Source organism: Pelophylax lessonae (genome assembly GCF_965119305.1).
Source record: "Pelophylax lessonae genome assembly, chromosome: 12".
Taxonomy (NCBI): domain Eukaryota; kingdom Metazoa; phylum Chordata; class Amphibia; order Anura; family Ranidae; genus Pelophylax; species Pelophylax lessonae.
Genome location: NC_138779.1, coordinates 42802892 through 42830310, shown reverse-complemented (window position 1 = coordinate 42830310; position 27419 = coordinate 42802892). Strand labels below are relative to the sequence as shown.

Here is a 27419-nt window from a genome sequence, read left to right as displayed (position 1 = left end):
TACCATCACCTGTGCCATGCCTATACCCTCACCTGTGCCATGCCTGTACCATGCCTATACCATCACCTGTGCCATGCCTATACCATCACCTGTGCCATGCCTGTACCATCACCTGTGCCATGCCTAAACCATCACCTGTGCCATGCCTATACCATCACCTGTGCCATGCCTATACCATCACCTGTGCCATGCCTATACCCTCACCTGTGCCATGCCTGTACCATGCCTATACCATCACCTGTGCCATGCCTGTACCATGACCTCAAAGTCACGCAATTTTTTTACCACGTTTTTTGCGGTATAGGGTAATGTAGTATAGTGTAGTGTAGGATAGTACAGTATAGGGTAATATAAGGTAGTGTAGTGCAGTATAGGATAATATAGTATAAGGTAGGATATGATAGTACCATATAGTGTAATGTAGTGTAGTGTAGTACAGTATCGTATAGGGTAGGATAGTGTAATGTAGGGTAGTATAATGTAGTACAGTGTAGTGTAATGTAGTATAGTGTAGGGTAGTGCAGTATAGGATAATCTAGTATAATGTAGTGGAGTATAGTACAGTATAGTGTAATATAATGTAGTATAGTGTAGTGCAGTATAGGATAATCTAGTATAATGTAGTGTGGGATAGTACAGTGTAGTATAGTGTAGTGCAGTACAGGATAATCTAGTATAATGTAGGATGATAGTACGGCTGTGTAGAAAGGGTCGGCGCTGTCCGCGGTTGGTGGTGCTGAATTGCGGTGTATGGGAAGGGGGGGGGGGTTCGGCATTCGGTAATGTTCCGGTTGATTGGTGGTGCTGTGTATGGAGGGGGCAGGGAGGCTGTACGGACAATGTTAGCGGAGCCGGGACAGGTCTCGGTACGAGGACAGAGGGACCCCGGTGCTAGTTGGGGCCCCACCATTGCGCATGACACTGCGGCTGTCCTTTGGCCTGGCCACACCCCCTCCTTGCTGACTGGCGCCTCCCCTCACCAATCAGCGCATCCCCTCAAGCGGGGCCGGCCAATGGGCGCGGTGAGGGGGCGGGAGCGGCCGCTATAGTCGGTGTCCGGTGCGGGCAGAGCGGAGATGGAGATCGGAGGGGGATGACACGGCGGGGAGGATGAGGCTCCGGAGCGACCACCGTACGATCTACTATGATCCGCTATGTGCGACATTTCATCGCCGTCATCTTCGCTGTGTGCGCCCCTCCCCGGGCTCAAGGTGAGACCGACGGACCGGAGCTGACTGCTCTACCAACTACACTACCCTGCACCCCCCTCCTAACTGTCTACCCCAAACTGTCCTGTCCCCAACCCCGGATCCTTCCTCTTCTCCCTCTATACCCTCCAATTCTCCACTACATCCTTTCCTCTTCTCTGTCCTCCAATACCCCCTCTACCCTGGCATCACAGTGCCCCCTATACCACCCCTCCCTTCCCTCCATGCCTGCCCTCCAATACCCCCTCTACCCTGGCATCACAGTGCCCCCTATACCACCCCTCCCTTCCCTCCATGCCTGCCCTCCAATACCCCCTCTACCCTGGCATCACAGTGCCCCCTATACCACCCCTCCATGCCTGCCCTCCAATACCCCCTCTACCCTGGCATCACAGTGCCCCCTATAACACCCCTCCCTTCCATCCATGCCTGCCCTCCAATACCCTCTCTACCCTGGCATCACAGTGACCCCTATACCACCCCTCCATGCCTGCCCTCCAATACCCCCTCTACCCTGGCATCACAGTGCCCCCTATACCACCCCTCCCTTCCCTCCATGCCTGCCCTCCAATACCCCCTCTACCCTGGCATCACAGTGCCCCCTATACCACCCTCCCTTCCCTCCATGCCTGCCCTCCAATACCCCCTCTACCCTGGCATCACAGTGCCCCCTATACCACCCCTCCATGCCTGCCCTCCAATACCCCCTCTACCCTGGCATCACAGTGCCCCCTATAACACCCCTCCCTTCCCTCCATGCCTGCCCTCCAATACCCTCTCTACCCTGGCATCACAGTGCCCCCTATACCACCCCTCCATGCCTGCCCTCCAATACCCCCTCTACCCTGGCATCACAGTGCCCCCTATACCACCCCTCCCTTCCCTCCATGCCTGCCCTCCAATACCCCCTCTACCCTGGCATCACAGTGCCCCCTATAACACCCCTCCCTTCCCTCCATGCCTGCCCTCCAATACCCTCTCTACCCTGGCATCACAGTGCCCCCTATACCACCCCTCCATGCCTGCCCTCCAATACCCCCTCTACCCTGGCATCACAGTGCCCCCTCTTATGTCTGTATTTCACCCCCCTCCATTTTCTGCCTTCTAATCACCCAATACTCCCTCCTTTCTGCCCTAATACCTAACAGTACTCCATGTAATACCTCACCCCCTTCCTCCTGTCTGTCCTCTAATACCCCAGTGTCCACCCCTTCCTTTGTCTGTCCTCTATTACCCCCTCCTGTCTGTCCCATGTAATTATCTAGAATACCTCTCCTTCTGCCTGACCTGCCACCCCCGTCCCTCATCTCTTCTATGTTCATACACCAAAATCTACCCCTTCTTCTCCTGTCACAAATTGCCACTTGCCTCCTCCCATCGGGGCACTATACAGATTTGAGTATATTGCTGTATACAAAGGGGGCAGTGGGAGTATTTTATTAGTCATTTTGATGGGGCAGTAGGGTTATATTGCTGTTCATTGGATGGGGCAGTAGAATTATCTCTCCTCATTTTGAATGAAGCAGTAGAATTATCTCTCCTCATTTTGGATGGGGCTGTAGAATTTTCTCTCCTCTTATTGGAGGAGGCAGTAGAACTCTCCTCACTGAATAAGACATTAGATTATTTGTTTATTGGTTGGTACAGTAGTATCATCACTCTGATCATTGGATGGGGCAGTAGGATTATCCCTCTTTATTGGTTGGGGCAATAGGATCATCTTTCCTCATTGGATGGAAGAGTAGGATCACCATTTTGATCATGGGATACGGCAGTAGGATTATCATTCTTCTTTGGTTGGGGCAATATGATAATCCTTTCTCATTGGATGGGACAGTAGTGTTATCTCCTTGATTACTGGTTGGGGCAGTAAGGTTATCTGGCTGATCTAGTGTTATCCATGTAATCACTGGTTGAAGCAGTAGGGTTACCTCTCTGATCTCTAAAGGGGGCAGTAGGCTAATCTCTCTGATCACTGGTTGGGGCAGTAGGGTTATCTCTCTGATCACTGGTTGGGGCAGTAGTGTTATCTCTCTGATCACTGGTTGGTGCAGTAGTGTTATCTCTCTGATCACCTGGTTGGAATAGTAGGGTTATCTCTGTGATCTTGGGTTGGGGCAGTAGGATTATCTCTCCGATCACTGGTTGGAGCAGTAGGGTATTCCTTCTGATCACTGGTTGGAGCAGTAGGGTTATCTCTCTGATCACCTGGTTGGAATAGTAGGGTTATCTCTGTGATCTTGGGTTGGGGCAGTAGGATTATCTCTCCGATCACTGGTTGGAGCAGTAGGGTATTCCTTCTGATCACTGGTTGGAGAAGTAGGGTTATCTCTCTGATCACTGGTTGGAGCAGTAGTGTTATCTCTCTGATCACTGGTTGGTACAGTAGTGTTATCTCTCTGATCACCTGGTTGGAATAGTAGGGTTATCTCTATGACCTTGGGTTGGGGCAGTAGGATTATCTCTCCGATCACTGGTTGGAGCAGTAGGGTTATCTCTCTGATCACCTGGTTGGAATAGTAGGGTTATCTCTGTGATCTTGGGTTGGGGCAGTAGGATTATCTCTCCGATCACTGGTTGGAGCAGTAGGGTATTCCTTCTGATCACTGGTTGGAGCAGTAGGGTTATCTCTCTGATCACTGGTTGGAGCAGTAGTGTTATCTCTCTGATCACTGGTTGGTGCAGTAGTGTTATCTCTCTGATCACCTGGTTGGAATAGTAGGGTTATCTCTATGATCTTGGGTTGGGGCAGTAGGATTATCTCTCCGATCACTGGTTGGAGCAGTAGGGTATTCCTTCTGATCACTGGTTGGAGCAGTAGGGTTATCTCTCTGATCACTGGTTGGGGCAGTAGGGTTATCTCTCTGATCACTGGTTGGGGCAGTAGGGTTATCTCTCTGATCACTGGTTGGGGCAGTAGGGTTATCTCTCCGATCACTGGTTGTGGAAGTAGGGTTATCTCTCTGATCACTGGTTGGTGCAGTAGTGTTATCTCTTTGATCACCTGGTTGGAGTAGTAGGGTTATCTCTGTGATCTTAGGTTGGAGCAGTATGTTTATCCTTCTGATCACTGGTTGGGGCAGTAGGGTTATCCTTCTGATCACTGGTTGGAGCAGTAGGGTTATCTCTCTGATCACTGGTTGGTGCAGTAGTGTTATCTCTTTGATCACCTGGTTGGAATAGTAGGGTTATCTCTGTGATCTTAGGATGGAGCAGTATGTTTATCCTTCTGATTACTGGTTGGGGCAGTAGGCTTATCTCTCTGATCACTGGTTGGAGCAGTAGGGGTTATCCTTCTGATCACTGGCTGGAGCAGTAGGGGTTATCTCTCTGATCACTGGTTGGGGCAGGCAGTAGGGTTTTCTCTCTGATCACTGGTTGGAGCAGTAGGGTTATCTCTCTGATCACTGGTTGGAGCAGTAGGGGTTATCTCTCTGATCACTGGTTTGGGCAGTAAGGTTATCTCTCTGATCACTGGTTGGGGCAGTAGGGTTATCTCTCTGATCAATGGTTGGGGCAGTAAGGTTATCTCTCTGATCAATGGTTGGGTTATCTCTTTGCTCATTGGATGTGGATTATGTCCATATAGGTTTTTTGACTACTTAGAGGTGCTGTGTACCCTTGCGGGATGTTGTTGTCAATCGCATGACATCCCATATCCAGGTTTTGGCACTTCCTAACCTGCAGCAGCAGTTGGCATTTGCAGCACCGCAGTGGAGTCTGTCTTGGCATCGTAGTTGTGTGACGGCCAGGCCTTGGCAAAAGTACAGAGAGGGCAGAGGAGGGACACAGAGTAAATGAGGTCACTTCATCTGGTATTTCCACAAGGAGAAATGTCCCTTTTATGTTGTGTGACCCCGCCATGTCCTTTCCAGCTCTCTTGTTTCTGTGCCATTCTGGTTATTTGATGGAGTGTGATGGTGGCGATGAGGAAGGGGTTAATGGATGGCTGCTGCAGAGTGATAGTTAGCTGACCGTCCATGAAGCAGGGATGGTGAAGGACTGTGACCGGGAGGGCTGTGGGGTGCTGACAGGCTCCACGTTTTTATCTTGTCACATCTCATTAGTATGAGTCAGTGTCACAAGTCGTGTAGAAGTGCAGGAGGGAGATGACGGTCGGAGCGTGGAGGCTCTGGATGATGTCATCTGTAATTCATGAATTCAGCGCCATGTGACGGGCTGCTTGTCCCGGGTGGTTTTGGGTGGAGTTCGGAAAGGACAGACAGATATTGCAGAGAGCGTGATGAACCGGCTCATTAGAGGGGGGATCCGGTCACGTCACTAGATGTGTCAAAGAAAGTTGTCATGACCGACTTGCCGAGGAGACATCACCTGGAAGCACAGTGTATTCCTGGGAACCTTCTGGAGGCTTAACCCCTTCCTCTGCCAGCTCCTCTGCGAATTATCAGGCGTCAGTAGTTGGTTGTAGTGTTTCCAGCAGTGAAAGAGTTAATTCATCTTGCGCACTGATTTAAGGGCCACTGATTGATGACAGCTTGAAGTTTCCACCAGTAATTGCAGAAATGATCTTTGCTGAGCGAGGGATCCCTCCCCGCTCAGTCCTCCGGGCACAGAGACTGTAGTCTGCAGGAAAAGGGGAATACAATTTGGCTGCACTATTGGCAGTGCTGAGAGGAAATGACATTTTCCTGCTGGGGGAATTCAGTGATTGGTGGAGATGCTCACTTTGCCATCACTGAGGTGCAATGTGGAGGGGAGGGGGGCTTACATCATTACAAAGGAGTGTTCTGCTCCATATATTAGGAGGCTGGCGATGTAATCCATCTGTGTGGGTAGTGTGATGTCCCGTATTTACAGGACTGACTGACTTGGAGGAAGAATTGTGTGAGTGCCCCCAGGGCTCCAGGAAATCTCGGTGTCTCTTGGTGTAAGTGATGCTGAGCAGAGCATGATGGGTACATTGTAATAATTGTGCAGAGTCTGGGATCCCTCTAGATCAGAGATCCTCAAACTGCGGCCCTCCAGCTGTTGCAGAACTACACACCCCATGAGGCATTGTAAAACTCTGACATTCACAGACATGAGTAAGCATGATGGGAATTGTAGTTCCTGAGCAACTGGAGGGCCATAGTTTGAAGAACCTTGCTCTAGATCTTAGCAGACAACCACAGGGCCCAAGACAGAATGGACACACCATGCATGCATCTAATGCCTTGTACACACGCGTCGATAGTTGTCCGTGAATTTTCGGGCCAATGTCCGATCGGCCGGTTTTCGGCTTGTTAGTATGATGCTTTCGACAACTGACTCCGACTTTTCGGCCGAATAAAATCTGGTGTGCAGGCTATAAAATTTTTGTTGGCCGTCAACACAACGGCCGATTTTCCGTCAGTCAGTACAGATTTCGGCAGACAAAAATCTGATGAGCAAGACTGGGCATGCTCAGAGAAGAAAAAACACACGGAAAGTAAACCAGCAAATGACATCACTTCTGAAGTTGATTTTTGTTGGCCGAGAAAATTCGTGTGTAGTCTAGGCACATTCCAACCAGCAAAACACAACTCTGGACAGAAGTCGGACGATCGGTCGGCCGATAATCGTTGCGTGTGTACGAGGCATTAAGGTTGCCACCTGTTCGGGATTCACCTGGACAGTCCAGGTTTTAAATCATGTGTCCAGGTTTCAGTTCACATTCAGACTGGACTGTGGCTCCCCACGCTCCAGCGGCCCGTGCGGCCTCCCTATTACACCTGGATAGGAGGGGCAATGGGGGCATTACAACTCTCCTTGGAACACCTAAAGGTATCCCAGATCTTTTACAATGCTATATTGTATACCAGGATGGATTTGATTGAAATCATGATTTAAATGACTAGTAAAAAGGCTTAATTTAAATCAACTCGACTTAAATCAGAATTTTTAAAGAGCAACTGTCATCTCTGTCCCACAGCAGCTCCTCCCCTGACCTGCTGTTGACTGACCGACAGTCCTATTCACTTTATTAGGACAGCTGGTGATGAGGCAGTGACAAAACAAGGTGAGGGAAGTGGTGGCAGCAGGTAAGTGAACCCGCTAACTGGCGCTGCCAGATCGGAAATGACAGGTGCTCTTTAAATGTAAAGACTCATTCTTGCTGGTAGTTAGTGTGAAATTGTGTAAATGCATCAATGCAGTGCATGTTATCTCAGCTTGCAGAGATTGGATTTGATTAAATGAGTTCACCAAAAATTTAAATATTGTAGAATATACAGCATCATGCTACATAACTAAGCTCCATTGCATGCTGAATAATCTGAATTATTAATGTATCTAAAATAGAAAACTATCTTTAGATAGATTTTTACCCCAAAGCATTTATTAAAATAAATTCAATAAAAATCAAAAATCTTATTTAAATAAATAAAATAAAAAAATCAGAATTAAAAAAAAAAAAATCATCGTTTTTTTTTTTTTTTTTTATGTACCCTGCTGTGCGTTGCTAAAGTTTTTAGGTTTAGCTTGAAGAAAAGGTGGCAACCCTAATGCATCGCCACAGGGGCCCTCTGGATTTAAGGGCCCATTTATACAAGATGCAGGTTGGCGGGATGCTGGGATCTCACCTGTAGTCTCATCATTCCCCTGAATATTCACTTCCTTCCTTGTTGGCACTGAGACACTTAGAACACTTCCCCCATTTCAAGTGAACACCTAGGGCAGAAAGTGTGTACTGACTTCAGTTGTATTTTATGGTGGAGATCCAGGCACACAACGGACTCTTAAGCCTCGTACACACTTTTCGGCCAACGTCCGATCGGCCGATTGTCGGCTTGTTAGTATGATGCTTCCGACAACCGACTGCGACTTTTCGGCTGAATAAAATCTGGTGTGCATGCTATAAAATTTTTGTTGGCCGTCAACAGAACGGCCGATTTTCCGTCAGTCAGTACAGATTTCGGCAGACAAACATCTGATGAGCAAGACTGGGCATGCTCAGAGAAGAAAAAACACACGGAAAGTAAACCAGCACATGACATCACTTCTGAAGTTGTTTTTTGTCGGCCAACAAAAGTCCAGTGCAAGTCTAGAGCACGTTTCAACCAACAAACAACACTGGACAAAAGACGGCCGATCGGTCGGCCAACAATCGGTGCGTGTGTACAGGGCTTTATCCTTCATCTGTCCATACTATATACTGTACAAGGAAAACTTTTTGTACTAAGACATTGATTGGGAAGGGGGGTTAAGGGAGGGGGGGGGGCAGGTTGTTATCGCATAGCGGTGCTTTGCTGCCTCCATGCTGTATGAATGTCATCATTACTCTGACCAGGAGAATTTAAGTAGAACTATAGGCAAAACTTTTTTTTTTTACATTTTGGATATAGTAAGGGGGGATTAAAACCCTGCCATCGAAATTGTCAAATTGGGGAGATTTACTTCCACATCCTGCCTCATAGCCAAAACAGGAAGTGAGGGGAAATCCCTGCAAAATAAGGGAATCCCCTGGGGTCGCCCCAGGTCACCAGAACTCATTACCATTCCCATCGAAAGATTTCCCCTCTTACTGTTCTGGGGACAACCCAAAATGTGGGATTTTCTTTTACTCTTCCTTTCAATTATATATATATATATATATATATACAAAAAAAAGTTTTCCCTTTTAGTTATACTTTAGGCTGTACTTGCTCTGGTAGAATTATGTTTAATTATGTTCCTATTTTAGGAGGAGTTAGTGAAGTCAAATTATATGTTTTTGACTGCAGTAAGGAGTAGGGATAGTACAAATTTCCATCAGTGACTGTAGTTTTTGTTTGGGAAAGTCCATTCATTCTGGCTGTAAATGACACTAAGCAGACTCTCCACCCAGAAATCTTTGTGTCTGGCAGATGCTGGCGATTTCAAGTATAAGTAAACGCAAAACTTTTTTTTTTTTTTTTTTAAGTTTTGGACAGAGTCGAGAGGGTTTAGAACGCCTATTAGGTTTTTATTGCTGTCTGTGTCCCCGTTAGAGAGAGTCGATCTCTATTTGTCCTGTTTATCATTATCAGTGAAAGTATAAGAAAACCCCAAATTTTGGGTTGTCCCCAGAAAAGTATTACAGGGGAAATTTTTCAATAGGGACACTATTTCTGGTGACCCCGATGAAATCCCCTTTATTTGCAGGAATTTTCTCTCACTTCCAGTTTCGGCTATGGGACAGGAAGTGGAGGTAAATCTCGCCAACGGGTCACAGATGGCAAAAAAAAAAAAAAACGTACGGGGTTTATAACCCCCCTTACTCTATCCAAAATGCAAAAAATAAATTTGCCTACAGTTCTACTTTAAAGCTTTTAACCATATCTTTTCAAGGACTCTACATTGAGTTTCCTCATCTGGTGCATGTTCCACCCGTATATGAAATATCACTTTTCGGTGCCTCCAGACAAACTGTCCATCTTTTCCATGGCTGTGTATGTCATATCTGGATGGCATGATGTCCACTGCTCAGGTGATGCTCCACTCCCATCCTCAACCACCCCCCAGTACCATGCTTTCTCCTTTATCCAGGTATGGGAAGAGATACAGTCATATTATTATACAGGATTTATATAGCTTCAACAGTTTACGCAGTGCTTTACAATATAAAAGGGAGACAATACAATAAAATATAAAAGGGTTGAGTGGGCCCTGCTCAGAAGAGCTTACAATCTAATTAATAACGAGTTGCCAGTTCCATCAGTGTTTATTTTGGGAAGAAAATTAAACAACATGCACTATTTGCAGGTCATGGGGCCAGAATAATGCTACTGTTCCTTACGGTACACTGCAGGATATTGAAAGCCATGACATTCTCTGTATGATGAACAGTGCATTGTGGGATATCAGGTACCATGACATTCTGTGTGTGGTGAGCCGTGCATGGTGGGATATCAGGTGCCATGACATCTTGTGTATGATGAATAGCGCATTTTGCGATATTGGAAGCCTTGACATCCTGTGTACGATGGGTAGTGTATTGTGCAATATTGGGCACCATTGTGTCTTCTGTAATGTGACTCCTCTCAGACTTGATGCTGCACCGTTTAGTCCCAGGAATCTTCTAGCTGGCACTCTGTATCCCTCTGGCTTGGAAATGGCCAAGATGAGACTGTGAACCACTCATGCTGAGAATATCATAGATGGAACCCAGCACCTCTCAGGCCATAGAATGCTCTCAATGAGACTCCACACTTCTCTGCAGTTCAGGACATCATAGCTTTTTAAGTTCTTGTATCCACCTTCTGCTCAGGGTGGTTACAGACTTGCTGTAGTTTCCTATAAACTGTGAAAGATAGAAACTAGCAGTGTTTCCACTTCCGTCTCTGTCAATGACCCTGTAACTGGTGCCATGCCACATGTGTCTTGCCTAGGGTCTGTGTTGTTGTCTCTTTACTGCAGTCAGTACACTTCTGTAGGTTACACAATATTTAATTGCTGTCATGTCTGCCAATGATGGGTCCATTTCTTCTCCAGGTTATTTTAAGATTCCATCCATTTTAGTTCACTACATGTTATGGTTAATAGCCTGAAATGTACCACTTCTGCAGACCCTCTAAGCTCTCCTTCCTTCCGAGACCCTCTAGGCTCTTCTTCCTTCCGCACACCCTCTAAGCTGTCCTTCCGCACACCCTCTAAGCTGTCCTTCCGCACACCCTCTAAACTGTCCTTCTGCACACCCTCTAAGCTCTCCTTTCGCACACCCTCCAAGCTGTCCTTCCGGAGACCTTCCAACCTCTCCTTCCGGAGACCCTCTAAACTCTCCTTCTGGAGACCCTCTAAACTCTCCTTCTGGAGACCCTCTAAGCTCTCCTTCCGGAGACCCTCTAAGCTCTCCTTCCGGAGACCCTCTAAGCTCTCCTTCCGGAGACCCTCTAAGCTCTCCTTCCGGAGACCCTCTAAGCTCTCCTTCCGGAGACCCTCTAAGCTCTCCTTCCGCACACCCTCTAAGCTCTCCTTCCGCACACCCTCTAAGCTCTCCTTCCGGAGACCCTTTAAACTCTCCTTCGGCACACCCTCTAAGCTCTCCTTCCGCATACCCTCTAAGGCTAAGCTCTCCTTCCGGAGACCCTCTAAACTCTCTTTCCGCACACCCTCTAAGCTCTCCTTCCGCACACCCTCCACACTCTCTGAACATAATTCCCCTTACTGACATCACTGAAGGGGCAGAATTGAGCTATTCCTCCCACTGACACCAACAATAGGGCATTGTTTATTAACACTGATGTTGGAATTTTTTCTTATCCCAATGGCAGCAGTCTGGCCCCCCTTAGGTCTGAAGGACAGTAAACTGACCCTTTGTTTAGAAAGTTTGGAGACCTCTGCTCTACGCTCTTCTTCCGCAAACCCTTCATACAGACCCTCTGCGAACTCCTTCCGCAGACTCTCCCGCTCTCCTTCCGCGCTCTCCTTCTGCAGACCCTCCAACACCTTCCTAGTCTTCTCACAAGCCAGTGCTCTGCTTCTGCTTCCAAACTTCCACCTAATCCACAGTGTTTGAAGTTCTCCCCACAGAGGCAAGTGTTCATCTCATGATATTCTCCAGTAACTCTGTTCTCAGGCTCCACTCTGTATGCAGGAGGTAAAATTCCTAATCCCTCAACCTTGTGTAACCTCCATCTCTGTTCTGAGCGCTGACTTGTTAGACTTCTGGCCAGCCTGTGTAACTTCAATGCTTCTATATTGCTGGTTCTCTGCAATGCAAGCTCCTGTGTTCCCAGCCATTATCTCATATATTTTTGTATTTTATAGTAAATTTTCATCCTAAACTTTTTATTTTATTTATTTTTTTTTTACGTTTTTCTAAGCTTTCGGTGTCCCCGTTTTTGAGACTTTCATGGATTTCTGTCCCCATCTCCCCGACTGAGGGGAATATTTTCAACTTTTACCTTTTGTCACCAGAAAGTGTCCACGCTGAAAGAATCCCCTTCACATCCAGGTCTGGCGACATCCATAACCGTTTGTTTAATTCCACACTTTCTCTCTTACCAAAACAACGAGTGCAGGTTCACTCTTCAGCAATGTCAGACATCGCATGTGGTTCAACGCACTGCTTTGCAAATCACATGCGATGTCTGTGCATTGCAAATTCAGCCATACAGATTGTATGGCTGAATTTGCATCGCATTCAGACCAAAGTCGCACGGGACCCTTTTTTTTGGTCCGTACCAGAATCTGATCTCATGGGTGTTCACACCTATGCGATCCGATTCATGTCCGAACTGACAGCGCGCACTGTGATATGCGAACTGATCTGGAGGTTTCGTAACTTTGTATTGACACCCCCCAGCGATTCGCATATGGCAGTGTGAACTGCCTGCGAGTTGCGTTTGATGCGGGAATCGGCAGTGGATTTGCAGGGTTCCTGCATCGCATATGTGTGAACTGGCACTTAAAGTGGATAAATCTTTTTGGGGGGAAACAGTCCATTTGTTGACAGTAGCAGACAGATCTTTCCCACATGATGCAACTAAACTGTCATATTGCCGTTTTCAAAGTCTAAATACAGTCAAAATGTTTATAGAATTATGAATGGAGTGGTGAGGAGTTGGGGAGATTTCCTCCCTTTTCCTGCTAGGACAATAGGTGATCAGAATCCCTCCAACAGGGTCTCATACATAAACCGAAGCACAATTTCAGGAAAGTGGTAAATGGCTAGAACATTTTGTTTTCTTTTGTACCTTCTTGTACTGGTGACAGCGGCTTCCAATATCTTTTGCGGGAAGTCAGACAGGAAATGAGGTGAAATCTCTACAATGAGGTCACAGAAAAAATACCTGACAGAATTTATTTACTCTTGCTGAAACAATGCGAAACTGAAAACAGATGTTGGCTTTTTTTTTTTTTTGTTACCTCCGATCCTCCACTTTCCATGTCACCTGTGATCCTCCACCTTCCATATCCAATCCTCAGTCTTCAATGTCCTCTCCAATCCTCAGCCTTCGATGTCACCTCTGATTCTCTGCCTCTATTGTTATACCTGATCTTTAGCCTTCCACATCATCTTTGTTTTTTCCACCTTCAATGTTAAATCCAATCCTCAGCCTTCCATGTCACTGGCAATCCTCCGCTCTCCACATCACCTCTGATCCCCCACCTTCCTTGTTACATCCAATCATCAGCCTTCCATGTTACCTCCGACCCTCAGTCTTTCATGTCCACCTTGTATAACCTGCAAGACAGTCAGGTGAGGAGCAAAAAGATTTACCTCTCCAATCCTTGTCCTTAATGTAACTCTTCACGTGTTCATCTCAGATTCAGGCAAACACTGCGCCTGTATCTGTGTTGTATGTGAACGCTTCTCACTTATCGCCTCTTCCCATTACATCTTCTAAGCCAATAAAGTTTGTTTATGAATTTCTGGAGATTTTTTTCTTTTTACAACTCTCCACTTAAAATTCTGATCTCAAGTCGTAGTAAACAAGTTTGACTAGCGAGAAGGAGTGTTTGTTGCCAAGTGGCAGCTATAGCTCACACAGCGGCCCACGCGGACACCCACTCACGCGTGTGTATTGATACGAAACATCTTGTAACTTCTCATAGATGGGTATCACTTTCCATGGCGGGGCCAGGAATGCAGCCAGAAGGGATCCCTGTCATCATATCATTGTTTTGACAATTACATTTTTTTTTTTCCGATAAAGTATGCTAATGAACCAAAAAAAGCTAAACTGTCTTCCAGCCGCACTTTTGTTTCTCCTGGCGTATGCATGAAAGTTGCTTCTAAAAATGAATCTTTGAGATGCTGGCAAGGCCACCAGTTAACAAGTGAAGTGTCTGATTGGGGGCAGATGTGACGGTGAGCGTATGACAGTTTGGTGGCATATAGAGGTCATCTATGTTTAAAATGCAGAGAGAGTAAATAAGGATTTCTATTATTTAAATTGGGCCTCCACTTAGAAAAACTTGTTGGTGAACTTACCTAATCACCTGTTATGTCCTCTGCTTTTCCCTTTTTCCTGCAGCAGGGCCTGCAGATCTCCGCTACTTTGTGTAATCGAATAAAGGAGATGGAAGAGGACTAAGCATCTTATTTAACTGCATTGTATAGAATTGCAGTTATGTTTTTTTAACCGTATAGAACAGGGATCCTCAAACTACGGCCCTCCAGCTGTTTTGGAACTACACATCCCATGAGGCATTGTAAAACTCTGACATTTCCAGACCTGACTAGGCATGATGGGAATTATAGTTCCTGAACAACTGGAGGGCCATAGTTTGAAGATACCTGGTATAGAAGGACAAAGTCAGGCTTCATTTCCTGGCTTAGGCCAAAAACATTACAGATCCTAAGGCACCGTTCACATGGGCATTCCAAATGTCTGTCCGTTTTCATCCATCCGTTGACGTACGCCTATGGACAAACAGGAGGGTTGCCACCTCATCCCTTTAAAACCAAATGCATATTAAAGTGGAGTTCCAACCAAATGTGGAACTTCCGCTAATTTTGCTTCCTCCCCTCCTCCAGTGCCACATTCGGCACCTTTCAGGGGGAGGGTGGAACGGGTACCTGTTTTTGACAGGTACCCTTCCCCACTTCCGGGAAACGGCGCCACAGCGAAGTTAGGTCCTCTCCTCCTATCCCCCGCCGCCAAGCCAATCTGAATGCGCAGCACCCTTCTCGCATGCGCAGTAGGGACCCGCCCGTGAAGCCGCAAGGCTTTACTGCCAGGTTCCCTTACCGGCAATGGCGGCGGCAGCACCCGACAGCCGATGGAAACATCGGCTGCGGTGCCGACATCGCTGGACTCTAGGACAGGTAAGTGTCCTAATATTAAAAGTCAGCAGCTACAGTATGTGTAGCTGCTGACTTTTAATTTTTGGAGGGGGGGGCGGAACTCTGCTTTAATTACACAGGTTCTGTGGCTGATTAAAGTGGTAATTAAATTTACTTAGGGCCTTACCTGAAATAAATTTGTCTCAGAACCTGTGTAATTGAATGTGTTTGGTTTCAAAGGGATGAGGTAGCAACCTTAGCAAAGGGATATAAATGGATGATCATCCGTTTATATCCGTTTACATCCGCATCCATTCTACGTGTGAAACACAGATCCACGGACTCCTTCCTAATACTCAGAATAAAGGTTGAAAGACTTTAATTTACCACCGTTCAGGTTTTAATCCCTCATTTGGACAATATTTGCTTTTTTATAGCTCTGCAGACTATTGGATGTCTTCCACAAATCTCTAATAATGTGATCGATAATTTTTTTGATGAATGGTGGTTGTAGGAGCCCTGCATGTAAAAAGGCAAGTTTTCTTTGAGAAGATTAGCTGCACATGCTGAATCTAGTGAGATGTGGAATGTCACACTTAGAAGGTGGCAGGGAGATGTGATCACAGCTGTATGTAGGCCATGTCATATATTAACAGGCGCCTTTAGTGTGAGCTGTGTGTGTGCAGCGCTTATCTCATATTGGAGTCACAGTAATTCCTGCCATAACCCCCAACATACGCCTCACATACTGTACCTGTGTCAGATACTTGGCTTCAGCACCACGGACAGCTCCCGTCAGTGACACTGATCACAAAAACTTGTCCTACTGATGATCTGCTAGCACTGATGGTCTCAAAAAAGTCTACAAAGCACTGTGTGTGTCAGAGGGGATCAGGCATGGATGCCTGTGTCATAGGGGATCAGGCATGGATGCCTGTGTCATAGGGGATCAGGCGTGGATGTCTGTGTCATAGGGGATCAGGCGTGGATGCCTGTGTCATAGGGGATCAGGCGTGGATGCCTGTGTCATAGGGGATCAGGCGTGGATGCCTGTGTCATAGGGGATCAGGGGTGGATGCCTGTGTCAGAGGGGATCAGGCGTGGATGCCTGTGTCATAGGGGATCAGGCGTGGATGCCTGTGTCATAGGGGATCAGGTATTTATGTTTGTGTCAGAGGGGATCAGGTATGAATGTCTGTGTCATAGGGGATCAGGTATGAATGTCTGTGTCATAGGGGATCAGGTATTTATGTTTGTGTCAGAGGGGATCAGGTATGAATGTCTGTGTCATAGGGGATCAGGTATGAATGCCTGTGTCAAAGGGGATCAGGTATTTATGTCTGTGTCAGAGGGGATCAGGCGTGGATGCCTGTGTCAGAGGGGATCAGGTATGGATGTCTGTGTCAGAGGAGATCAGGTATGGATGCCTGTGTCAGAGGGGATCAGGTATTTATGTTTGTGTCAGAGGGGATCAGGTATTTATGTCTGTGTCAGAGGGAATCGGGTGAAGCTGTTAGGGTTTCAGGTGACACTGTTGGTGTCAAGAGTTCCTGATAAATGGTGACATTGTTGTCAGAAGGGATCAGGTAACAATGTCAGGGTTGCAGGTGATCAGGTGACACTATTGGTATTAGAAGTGATTAGATAACATGTCGGATGTCATCAGATAATGGATTCTTGTATATGTATAGATTTTGTGTCTGGTGTTTTCATTTTTCAGGGTTGATTGGGTGGCGTTGTCATTCTTGCAGGTGATCCAGCAGCAAGGCTTATGTCACAAGTTATCCAATAGCACTGTCAGTCTCTGAGGAGATCTGATATCACTGTTGGTCTCGTTGGTGATTCAGGTAAGAAGTTGATCTCTGAGGTGATCTGGTATTGTTGCTGGTCTCATAGGTGATTCAGGTAAGAGGTTGGTCCTAGAGGTGATCCAGTTTAGTTATTGGTCTTGTAGGTCATCTGGTAGCTCCATCGACCTTGGAAGTGATGTAGTAATGTCTTCAGTCTTGAGGATGGCAGCACTAGTCTTGCTGGAAATAACGTAGAGTAACACTGGCAGTCTCAGGTCTGATCAAATGGAGTTGTTCACATCAAAATGCCTCTTGCATTGATTGAGAGGGGAGGGGGGGTACTCTCTTATCACTTCAGATATAGCGCTCTATAATATATGGGGGGGGGGAGGACACCCCTTTTTTTCACTCAATATACATCCTGTATTATGTATGGAGGGGGCACAACGTCCCTTCCTATCGCTACAGACACTGAGAGGAGCTCTGTATACATTTACCCCTACAGACACTGAGAGGAGCTCTGTATACATTTACCCCTACAGACACTGAGAGGAGCTCTGTATACATTTACCCTTACAGACACTGAGAGGACCCCCTTCTCTGCTCTGTATAATGTATGGGAGGACAGGGGACCCTCTTCTCTGCTCTGTATAATGTATGGGAGGACAGGGGACCCCCTTCTCTGCTCTGTATAATGTATGGGAGGACAGGAGACCCCCTTCTCTGCGCTGTATAATGTATGGGAGGACCGGGGACCTCCTTCTCTGCTCTGTATAATGTATGGGAGGACCGGGGACCCCCTTCTCTTCTCTGTATAATGTATGGGAGGACAGGACCCCCTTCTCTTCTCTGTATAATGTATGGGAGGACCCCCTTCTCTGCTCTGTATAATGTATGGGAGGACAGGAGACCCCCTTCTCTGCGCTGTATAATGTATGGGAGGACCGGGGACCTCCTTCTCTGCTCTGTATAATGTATGGGAGGACCGGGGACCCCCTTCTCTGCTCTGTATAATGTATGGGAGGACAGGGGACCCCCTTCTCTTCTCTGTATAATGTATGGGAGGACAGGACCCCCTTCTCTTCTCTGTATAATGTATGGGAGGACCCCCTTCTCTGCTCTGTATAATGTATGGGAGGACCGGGGACCCCCTTCTCTGCTCTGTATAATGTATGGGAGGACAGGAGACCCCCTTATCTTCTCTGTATAATGTATGGGAGGACCGGGGATCCCCTTCTCTGCTCTGTATAATGTATGGGAGGACAGGGGACCCCCTTCTCTGGTCTGTATAATGTATGGGAGGACAGGGGACCCCCTTCTCTGCTCTGTATAATGTATGGGAGGACAGGGGACCCCCTTCTCTGCTCTGTATAATGTATGGGAGGACAGGGGACCCCCTTCTCTGCTCTGTATAATGTATGGGAGGACAGGGGACCCCCTTCTCTGCTCTGTATAATGTATGGGAGGACAGGGGACCCCCTTCTCTGCTCTGTATAATGTATGGGAGGACCGGGGACCCCCTTCTCTGCTCTGTATAATGTATGGGAGGACCGGGGACCCCCTTCTCTGCTCTGTATAATGTATGGGAGGACCGGACCCCCTTCTCGGCTCTGTATAATGTATGGGAGGACCGGACCCCCTTCTCTGCTCTGTATAATGTATGGGAGGACAGGGGACCCCCTTCTCTGCTCTGTATAATGTATGGGAGGACCGGGACCCCCTTTTCTGCTCTGTATAATGTATGGGAGGACCGGGGGCCCCTTCTCTGCTCTGTATAATGTATGGGAGGACCGGGGACCCCCTTCTCTGCTCTGTATAATGTATGGGAGGACAGGGGACCCCCTTCTCTGCTCTGTATAATGTATGGGAGGACAGGGGACCCCCTTCTCTGCTCTGTATAATGTATGGGGGAACAGGGGACCCCTTCTCTGCTCTGTATAATGTATGGGAGGACCGGGGGGCCCCTTTTCTGTTCTGTATAATGTATGGGAGGACCGGGGACCCCCTTCTCTGCTCTGTATAATGTATGGGAGGACCGGGGACCCCCTTTTCTGCTCTGTATAATGTATGGGAGGACCGGGGACCCCCTTCTCTGCTCTGTATAATGTATGGGAGGACAGGGGACCCCTTCTCTGCTCTGTATAATGTATGGGAGGACAGGGGACCCCCTTCTCTGCTCTGTATAATGTATGGGAGGACAGAGGACCCCCTTCTCTGCTCTGTATGATGTATGGGAGGACCGGACCCCCTTCTCTGCTCTGTATAATGTATGGGAGGACAGGGGACCCCCTTCTCTGCTCTGTATAATATAAGGGAGGATCCCCTTCTCTGCTCTGTATAATGTATGGGAGGATAGGGGACCCCCTTCTCTGCTCTGTATAATGTATGGGAGGACAGAGGACCCCCTTCTCTGCTCTGTATAATGTATGGGAGGACCGGGGACCCCCTTCTCTGCTCTGTATAATGTATGGGGGGACCGGGGACCCCCTTCTCTGCTCTGTATAATGTATGGGGGGACCCCCTTCTCTGCTCTGTATAATGTATGGGGGGACCCCCTTCTCTGCTCTGTATAATGTATGGGAGGACAGGGGACCCCCTTCTCTGCTCTGTATAATGTATGGGAGGACAGGGGACCCCCTTCTCTGCTCTGTATAATGTATAGGGGAACAGGGGACCCCCTTCTCTGCTCTGTATAATGTATGGGAGGACCGGACCCCCTTCTCTGCTCTGTATAATGTATGGGAGGACCGGGGACCGCTTCTCTGCTCTGTATAATGTATGGGAGGACAGGGGACCCCCTTCTCTGCTCTGTATAATGTATGGGAGGACCGGACCCCCTTCTCTGCTCTGTATAATGTATGGGAGGACTGGGGACCCCTTCTCTGCTCTGTATAATGTATGGGAGGACAGGGGACCCCTTCTCTGCTCTGTATAATGTATGGGAGGACAGAGGACCCCCTTCTCTGCTCTGTATAATGTATGAGGGGACAGGGGACCCCTTCTGTGCTCTGTATAATGTATGGGAGGACAGAGGACCCCCTTCTTTGCTCTGTATAATGTATGGGAGGACAGGGGACCCCCTTCTCTGCTCTGTATAATGTATGGGAGGACAGGGGACCCCCTTCTCTGCTCTGTATAATGTATGGGAGGACAGGGGACCCCCTTCTCTGCTCTGTATAATGTATGGGAGGACCCCCTTCTCTGCTCTGTATAATGTATGGGAGGACCCCCTTCTCTGCTCTGTATAATGTATGGGAGGACCCCCTTCTCTGCTCTGTATAATGTATGGGAGGACCCCCTTCTCTGCTCTGTATAATGTATGGGAGGACTGGGGGCCTCCTTCTCTGCTCTGTATAATGTATGGGAGGACAGGGGACCCCTTCTCTGCTCTGTATAATGTATGGGAGGACAGGGGACCCCCTTCTCTGCTCTGTATAATGTATGGGAGGACAGGGGACCCCCTTCTCTGCTCTGTATAATGTATTGGAGGACAGGGGACCCCCTTCTCTGCTCTGTATAATGTATGGGAGGACAGGGGACCCCCTTCTCTGCTCTGTATAATGTATGGGAGGACAGGGGACCCCTTCTCTGCTCTGTATAATGTATGGGAGGACAGGGGACCCCCTTCTCTGCTCTGTATAATGTATGGGAGGACAGGGGACCCCCTTCTCTGCTCTGTATAATGTATTGGAGGACAGGGGACCCCCTTCTCTGCTCTGTATAATGTATGGGAGGACAGGGGACCCCCTTCTCTGCTCTGTATAATGTATGGGAGGACAGGGGACCCCCTTCTCTGCTCTGTATAATGTATGGGAGGACAGAGGACCCCCTTCTCTGCTCTGTATAATGTATGGGAGGACTGGACCCCTTCTCTGCAGATTATATGTAACCCGCACATCACACACAGCTGTCCTGTCGGGGTGTGGATATGTCAGTGCTTGTCACTCGGGGTCACCACCGTCTCCTCCATCACTGACTTTCTCCTGTGTGTCAGAAATATCCACTGATATCACTCCCCAGAGTTGGTGATGTCACCGGCAGCCAATCAGATTGCTGGCAGAAAACGCTTGCTGCAGTCTCGTAGCTGAGTCCATGTAACCCCTTCCCTGCTGAGAAGAATCCTGTGCATGTTCAGCCATCCTTCTCCTTCTAGAGCCCCCTTCCCCCACCCCATGTTCCTGCGTGACCGGTGACATCACCGAGGAAACGTGACCCAGCAACAGAATCCGCGCGACTCCTTCCTTCCCGCAGAGCATTGCAAGGAAGCATCTGCAGAGCATCTCTCCACCGTTCATTTATCAGACAAATGAGAGACAAGAAAAGATGCAGACATATTGCAGATGATGTAGTGTGTGGCCCCTGGATGGAGCTTTCCTATTCACTGAACACACACCAATCATTCCATAGTAATCTACCAAATCTATCATCTGGCTTCATACTTCCTATTTCTTATGATTCTCCACATTAAAAAGCAATGTTTTACATGGCTCCTCCCCTAACGGGAGCTTATTCCCTATAGGTGAAGGGAAGCTGGAGAAGGAACTCTCCTCAACATGAACCAACATTTGTTGGTAATGCATTTTTCTGTATACAGAGCTCCTCTCAGTGTCTGTAGGGGTCAATGTGTACAGAGCTCCTCTCAGTGTCTGTAGGGGTCAATGTGTACAGAGCTCCTCTCAGTGTCTGTAGGGGTAAATGTATACAGAGCTCCTCTCAGTGTCTGTAGGGGTAAATGTATACAGAGCTCCTCTCAGTGTCTGTAGGGGTAAATGTATACAGAGCTCCTCTCAGTGTCTGTAGGGGTCAATGTGTACAGAGCTCCTCTCAGTGTCTGTAGGGGTCAATGTGTACAGAGCTCCTCTCAGTGTCTGTAGGGGTCAATGTGTACAGAGCTCCTCTCAGTGTCTGTAGGGGTAAATGTATACAGAGCTCCTCTCAGTGTCTGTAGGGGTAAATGTATACAGAGCTCCTCTCAGTGTCTGTAGGGGTAAATGTATACAGAGCTCCTCTCAGTGTCTGTAGGGGTCAATGTGTACAGAGCTCCTCTCAGTGTCTGTAGGGGTCAATGTGTACAGAGCTCCTCTCAGTGTCTGTAGGGGTCAATGTGTACAGAGCTCCTCTCAGTGTCTGTAGGGGTCAATGTGTACAGAGCTCCTCTCAGTGTCTGTAGGGGTAAATGTGTACAGAGCTCCTCTCAGTGTCTGTAGGGGTAAATGTGTACAGAGCTCCTCTCAGTGTCTGTAGGGGTCAATGTGTACAGAGCTCCTCTCAGTTTCTGTAGGGGTCAATGTGTACAGAGCTCCTCTCAGTGTCTGTAGGGGTAAATGTGTACAGAGCTCCTCTCAGTGTCTGTAGGGGTAAATGTATACAGAGCTCCTCTCAGTGTCTGTAGGGGTAAATGTGTACAGAGCTCCTCTCAGTGTCTGTAGGGGTAAATGTATACAGAGCTCCTCTCAGTTTCTGTAGGGGTAAATATATACAGAGCTCCTCAGTGTCTGTAGTGGTAAATGTATACAGAGCTCCTCTCAGTGTCTGTAGGGGTAAATATATACAGAGCTGCTCTGTGTCTGTAGGGAAAAATGTATGCAGAGCTCCTCTCAGTGTCTTTAGGGGTAAAAGTAAAGCAGAGCTACTTGTGGTTTCTGTAGGGGTAAATGTATAAAGGGCTTCTCTTTGTCTGTAGGGGTAAATGTATGAATAGCTCCTCATGGTGTCTGTAGGGGTAAATGTATGCAGAGCTCCTTGTGGTGTCTGTAGGGGGGGGGGGGGATTTATATCAGAGCTCCTCTCAGTGTTTGTAGGGGTATATGCCACCTGACTATGTGATCTGTGTGTTGCTTTTCTCATGATATAGTATCATAGAGTTTCTTATAACTCCCCCTGTGAATGTGAAGGCTCCAGTTTTTCTTCTGTGGGTGCCTTGTCTGGCTCCTTTCTGTACCCTGTGAGGGTCCCCTAGGTGTCCCCTATGGGGATTTATACCTGTCTACTGTGGAGGGCTCTATTTTCCCCCTTTGAGGACATACCAGTATGCCTCTTGCAGGGTCCCATGTCTGTGCCCAGTGGAAGTCGTTATCTGTCCTGTAAGGGCCTGGGTCTACCACATGCAAGGACCCCCTACCTGTCCTTGTGAGGGCCACTATTAGCCCCGTCTAATGAGGTCTGTGTCTCCCCTGCGAGGCCCCATGTTTCCCCTCTGAAGGATTATATCTGCCCCTTATAAGGGCCTGTGTCTTTTTCCAGTGAAGGCTTAGCTGTCCCCTGTGAGGGCCTGTGTCTGTCACCTGTTTTGCCCCTATTTTGCCTCTGTAGGAGGGTCATGTGTGTCCCCTTTAAGGGCTCATGCTTGCCCCCTGGAGGGACTTGTGTCTGTCCCCTTTAAGGTACCAAATCTGTTCCCAGTGTGGTACCATGTGTCACCTGTAGGGGCCATGTCTGTCCTCTACAGGGGTCCCCAATCTTTTCCTTCAGGGGCCTGTGTCTGTTCCTGGCTATGGCCCATGTCTGTCCCCTGCAAGCTACCATATCTGTCCTCTGTGAGGGGCCATTTATGTCCCCTCTGAGGGTTTATATTTGTCCCTTTGAGGGCCTACCTATGTTGTCCCCTTTGAGGCGCTCTATTTTGCCACGGGATGTCCTATGCTTGTATCCTGGGGAGGGTTCATATTTGTCCTATGGCATCTGGAGTAAGGTTGGGGGGGGGGGGGGTTGCATAATTTGATATCTGTTGTGGGTTAATAATACTTGTGTCGCATTATCCATAATGATGATGTGTGGGGGAGAATAGAGGTTAGGTAAGTACGGAGGTCCTGTAGGGGGGCCCCCAGTCCATAGCATAGGTGAGCTTGTGTTGTAGGTTCTTGGCTCTTTCTTATCTTGGTTTCTCCTCTATGGATGCCTGAACTATAGTTGGAAGGCTCTTCGCCTCTAGAATTTCTAATTCCAGAAATGTGTTGTGTTACAGGAGCAGGGGGCCTGCGGGAGGAGCCACAGTTTGTGACCGCACGTGCTGGAGAGAGCGTCATCCTGAGGTGCAACGTGGTCCATCCGCTCACAGCACAGCCTCCGCCCTACGTTGTAGAATGGTTTAAGTTTGGTGTTCCCATTCCCATCTTCATCAAGTTTGGCTTCTATCCTCCCCATGTGGACCCAGAATATGCAGGTAACTGTTAGCTGGACTCTTACAACCTGTATATAGCTTGTTACATTGTTATATGACAGTCATACAATCATACAGACAGGATACATTGTTATATGACAGTCATACAATCATACAGACAGGATACATTGTTATATGACAGTCATACAATCATACAGACAGGATACAATGTTATATGACAGTCATACAATCATACAGACAGGATACATTGTTATATGACAGTCATACAATCATACAGACAGGATACATTGTTCTATGACAGTCTTTTATCTGTGCACATTGTGGAAAGAACTGAATCAGGATCACATTCTCATAACCTGGTTGTAAACCCTTCTATATACCCAGGGAAGTGACTGGCCTCAGGAGATATACACATATATGAAACAAATCCTCCTTGGTACATAGGTTCATAGGTTGTATCTGTTTATCTTCAATCCTCTTTTCTCTACTGCCTTTGAAAGTGCGGAATTTATAAAGCTTGTCTGAGCTGGCAGAATAAAAGGAGGTGGAGAGTTGAAGTTACACTCTGCAGAGCTCAGTGAGGAGAACTCTGAGAGCTGATTGAAGGGAAGAAACACACCCTCCCCCCTTCACACAGCACACAGAAACAGAGCTGAGGCTGTCAATCACAGGCTGTATGCTGGAGCTCCCTCCCCTGTCACCATTTTTCTCTTGGTGTCAGAAAAACTTGTGTTTTGTGATTCATGCAAATAACAGAGGAATGAAGCAGCAGACAGAAATTACACTTAGTGCTCTAGATTGCCTCAAGTACACACTATAGAGCAGGGGTCCTCAAACTACAGGCCCTCCAGCTGTTGCAGAACTACACATCCCATGAGGCATTGTAAAACTCTAACATTCACAGACATGACTAGGCATGATGGGAATTGTAGTTCCTGAACAACTGGAAGGCCATGGTTTGAAGACCCCTGCTATAGAGGGATATGCTTTGTTCATATTTTATGTTGGAGGTTTACAACCACTTTAAAGCTGACCTCCATCCTTCCCTTCAGTCTTTCACAGTTGTACTGGCTCCCCTCCTGTGCTAAAATTGCTTACTCTGATTTCATTGCACACTGTGAGCTTCTCACAATGTGCATTAGAAGCTGCAGCAAGTCAGATGGAGCTCACCTCATTTCCTGGCTGAGGACATCCAGTATAATATAGCCCTATCCTCCTGAGTTGTACTGTCCCAGGCCTACCTCTTTTCATTTATTAAACTTTAATTTCTTCGACCATGAAGGCTCAGTATTACATGTGAGCATTACCCAGGGCAATCCGCATACAAATACTGCCTGCCAAGGAATGCCCACTCCTCCAGACTGATATCCACCCAACAAGGCATTTTTTATTTATTTATTTTTTCATTGAGTTTTAAGTTCTGGTTAACACGGTTCCGACTTGTCAGGCTACTTGGTCACCTGACAAGTAGTGAACTGTGCTGTGCAATTGGAACCGTTCTAATAGGAGTGACTCATGTCGCTCCGACTTAGAAAAAGGGTCCTGTACTACTTCAGGGCGACATCGGAGCGACTTGCATTGACTTCCATTATGTGAAGTCGTTGCAAGGCGCGCCGAAGTCGCGGGGCACGGGTGACGGCATAATTCGCCCGAAGTCGTGTCGCCCTAGTGTGAACAGACACTAAAGCGGTATTGAACCCGCAGCTGCTGGGAAAGACAACATTCCCCTGCAAGGCAATTTCATAATGTGCTAGATTGAGAAACTTACCTTAGAACGAGGCCCTCCAGCACCACGCTGTCTCCCGCTTAGACGGCTGACATCTTCCCCCGGTCTTCCTTCTGGGTTTGTGGCCTTCGGCTACATGAGTGGCTGGTGGCGTGATGACGTCACTCCTGCGCTTGTGCGCCGCAGCCGCCATTTACAGCACAGGCTCTGAAGGTCTGGCGCACTGTAAGCCGGACTCTGAATATCTACTAAACTGTGTAAGGGGATATTCACAGTACCTAGAGATACGTCTTCTTATTATAGGCTTGCCTGTAGGTACAAGTGGTCTAATAGTTTACTATTACTTTAAAGAGGAGTTACAATACAAAAGTAGGGACAAGTATAATAACATAATGTGACATAAGAAACACGTTCCACAATGACCAAATCATAAAAGAAAAAAATTCAATTGTTTATAAAAATTCCCTTCTAAATGTACAATATGCAATGCACAGTTTATAAGTATAAACCATGTCCACCAGCTTTTGCACCCGTATATATGTATATACTGTATATGTGAACGGGGGCTAAAACCTGGAAGCTAATTGGGTACTGTGTGCATCAGTTGTAGTAAATTCCCCCCATAAAGTAAAGCAGCCTAAGCTTATTTGCTGACAGAGCTGGCTGTAGCTTTAATCAAGCATTTAGCAAGCTCCAGTAGACATGTACTAATCCTCTAGTGTTTGCAGAGCCCAGTGGTGTCTCAGAGCTTGCAGAATTCTGCCTCAAGCTCCATAATGGTTTGCACAGAGATGCAGGCAGAGCTTCCATTGTAGGCTAGAACTGAAGGATGTTTCCAGAGCTCTAGAAAATCTGCTCAAAGCTCAGTAAGTGCTTTGTAAATGCCGCTCAATGTGATGTGTTTACAAGCTTATATTAAAATATACCTAAGAGAGTGATAGAGGGTTTCTGCAATAATAAAACATTAAAAGTGGAGTTATAAATTTGGGAGGAGTGAGAAGGAATAAGCTCGATAGTAAACACCTCTGGAGATGGAAAGAACAGGATTTCCTTCTAAGGCCCTGTCTAAGACACCTGAGTGTTTTTCAGCTCATAAAATGCTCATCTCTGAAGTTCCAAAACGTCCAACAAGCAAAATCCCATATAAGGTCTTCCATCTAATGCGGTCTTGGAAGCTTGTAATTTAGTGCCCCCCCCCATAGAGGTCTCATAAATCCGGAGCCATTCCACATACAAGAATCCTAAACAATGTGTTTGGTAATATATTGGCTGACTTTTACTGATCGTTTTTCTGTTTCTAGGCCGTGCCACCCTCCATGACAAGGCATCGCTGCGCATTGACCAGGCTCGCTCACAAGATCAGGGCTGGTACGAGTGCAAAGTGCTGATGCTGGAGCAGCAATACGACACATTTCACAACGGCAGCTGGGTACATCTGACAGTGAATGGTGAGTATGGTGTATGGGCAGTGCCTGAGGAAGGAGAATTATCAGAACATGTGACAAGGTGTTTTCTTGGGGCTCATTATATTCGCACCGCTTCCTCTGTGCTGGGTCTTATGCCTCGTACACACGCAACGATTGTTGGCCGTGAATTTTCGGCCAACGTCCGATCGGCCAATTGTCGGCTTGTTAGTATGATGCTTCCGACAACCACCTCCGACTTTTCGGCCGAACAAAATCTGGTGTGCAGACTATAAAATTTGTTGGCCGTCAACAGAACGACCGATTTTCCGTGAGTCAGTACAGATTTCGTCAGACAAAAATCTGATGAGTAAGACTGGGCATGCTCAGAGAAGAAAAAACACACGGAAAGTAAACCAGCACATGACATCACTTCTGAAGTTCGTTTTTGTTGGCCGAGAAAAATCGTGTGCAGTCTAGAGCACATTTCAACCAACACAACA

General features: G+C 47.4%; 1 protein-coding gene across 3 annotated transcripts in view; it reads left to right on the top strand.

Moving 5' to 3' along the window:
* The first annotated feature begins 951 nt into the window (after positions 1–951).
* The window catches only part of IGSF9B (immunoglobulin superfamily member 9B), a 115120-nt gene continuing 88652 nt past the window's right edge, over positions 952–27419 (top strand). The window contains exons 1-3 of one of the 3 annotated variants that reach the window (XM_082273649.1): positions 952–1211; positions 23632–23829; positions 26815–26961. In XM_082273649.1, coding sequence (XP_082129775.1) covers positions 1145–1211; positions 23632–23829; positions 26815–26961 — 412 coding nt within the window. In that variant the 5' untranslated portion in view covers positions 952–1144. The remainder of the gene's footprint in view (positions 1212–23631; positions 23830–26814; positions 26962–27419) is intronic. The other 2 variants (XM_082273647.1, XM_082273648.1) reach the window with 2 other exon arrangements.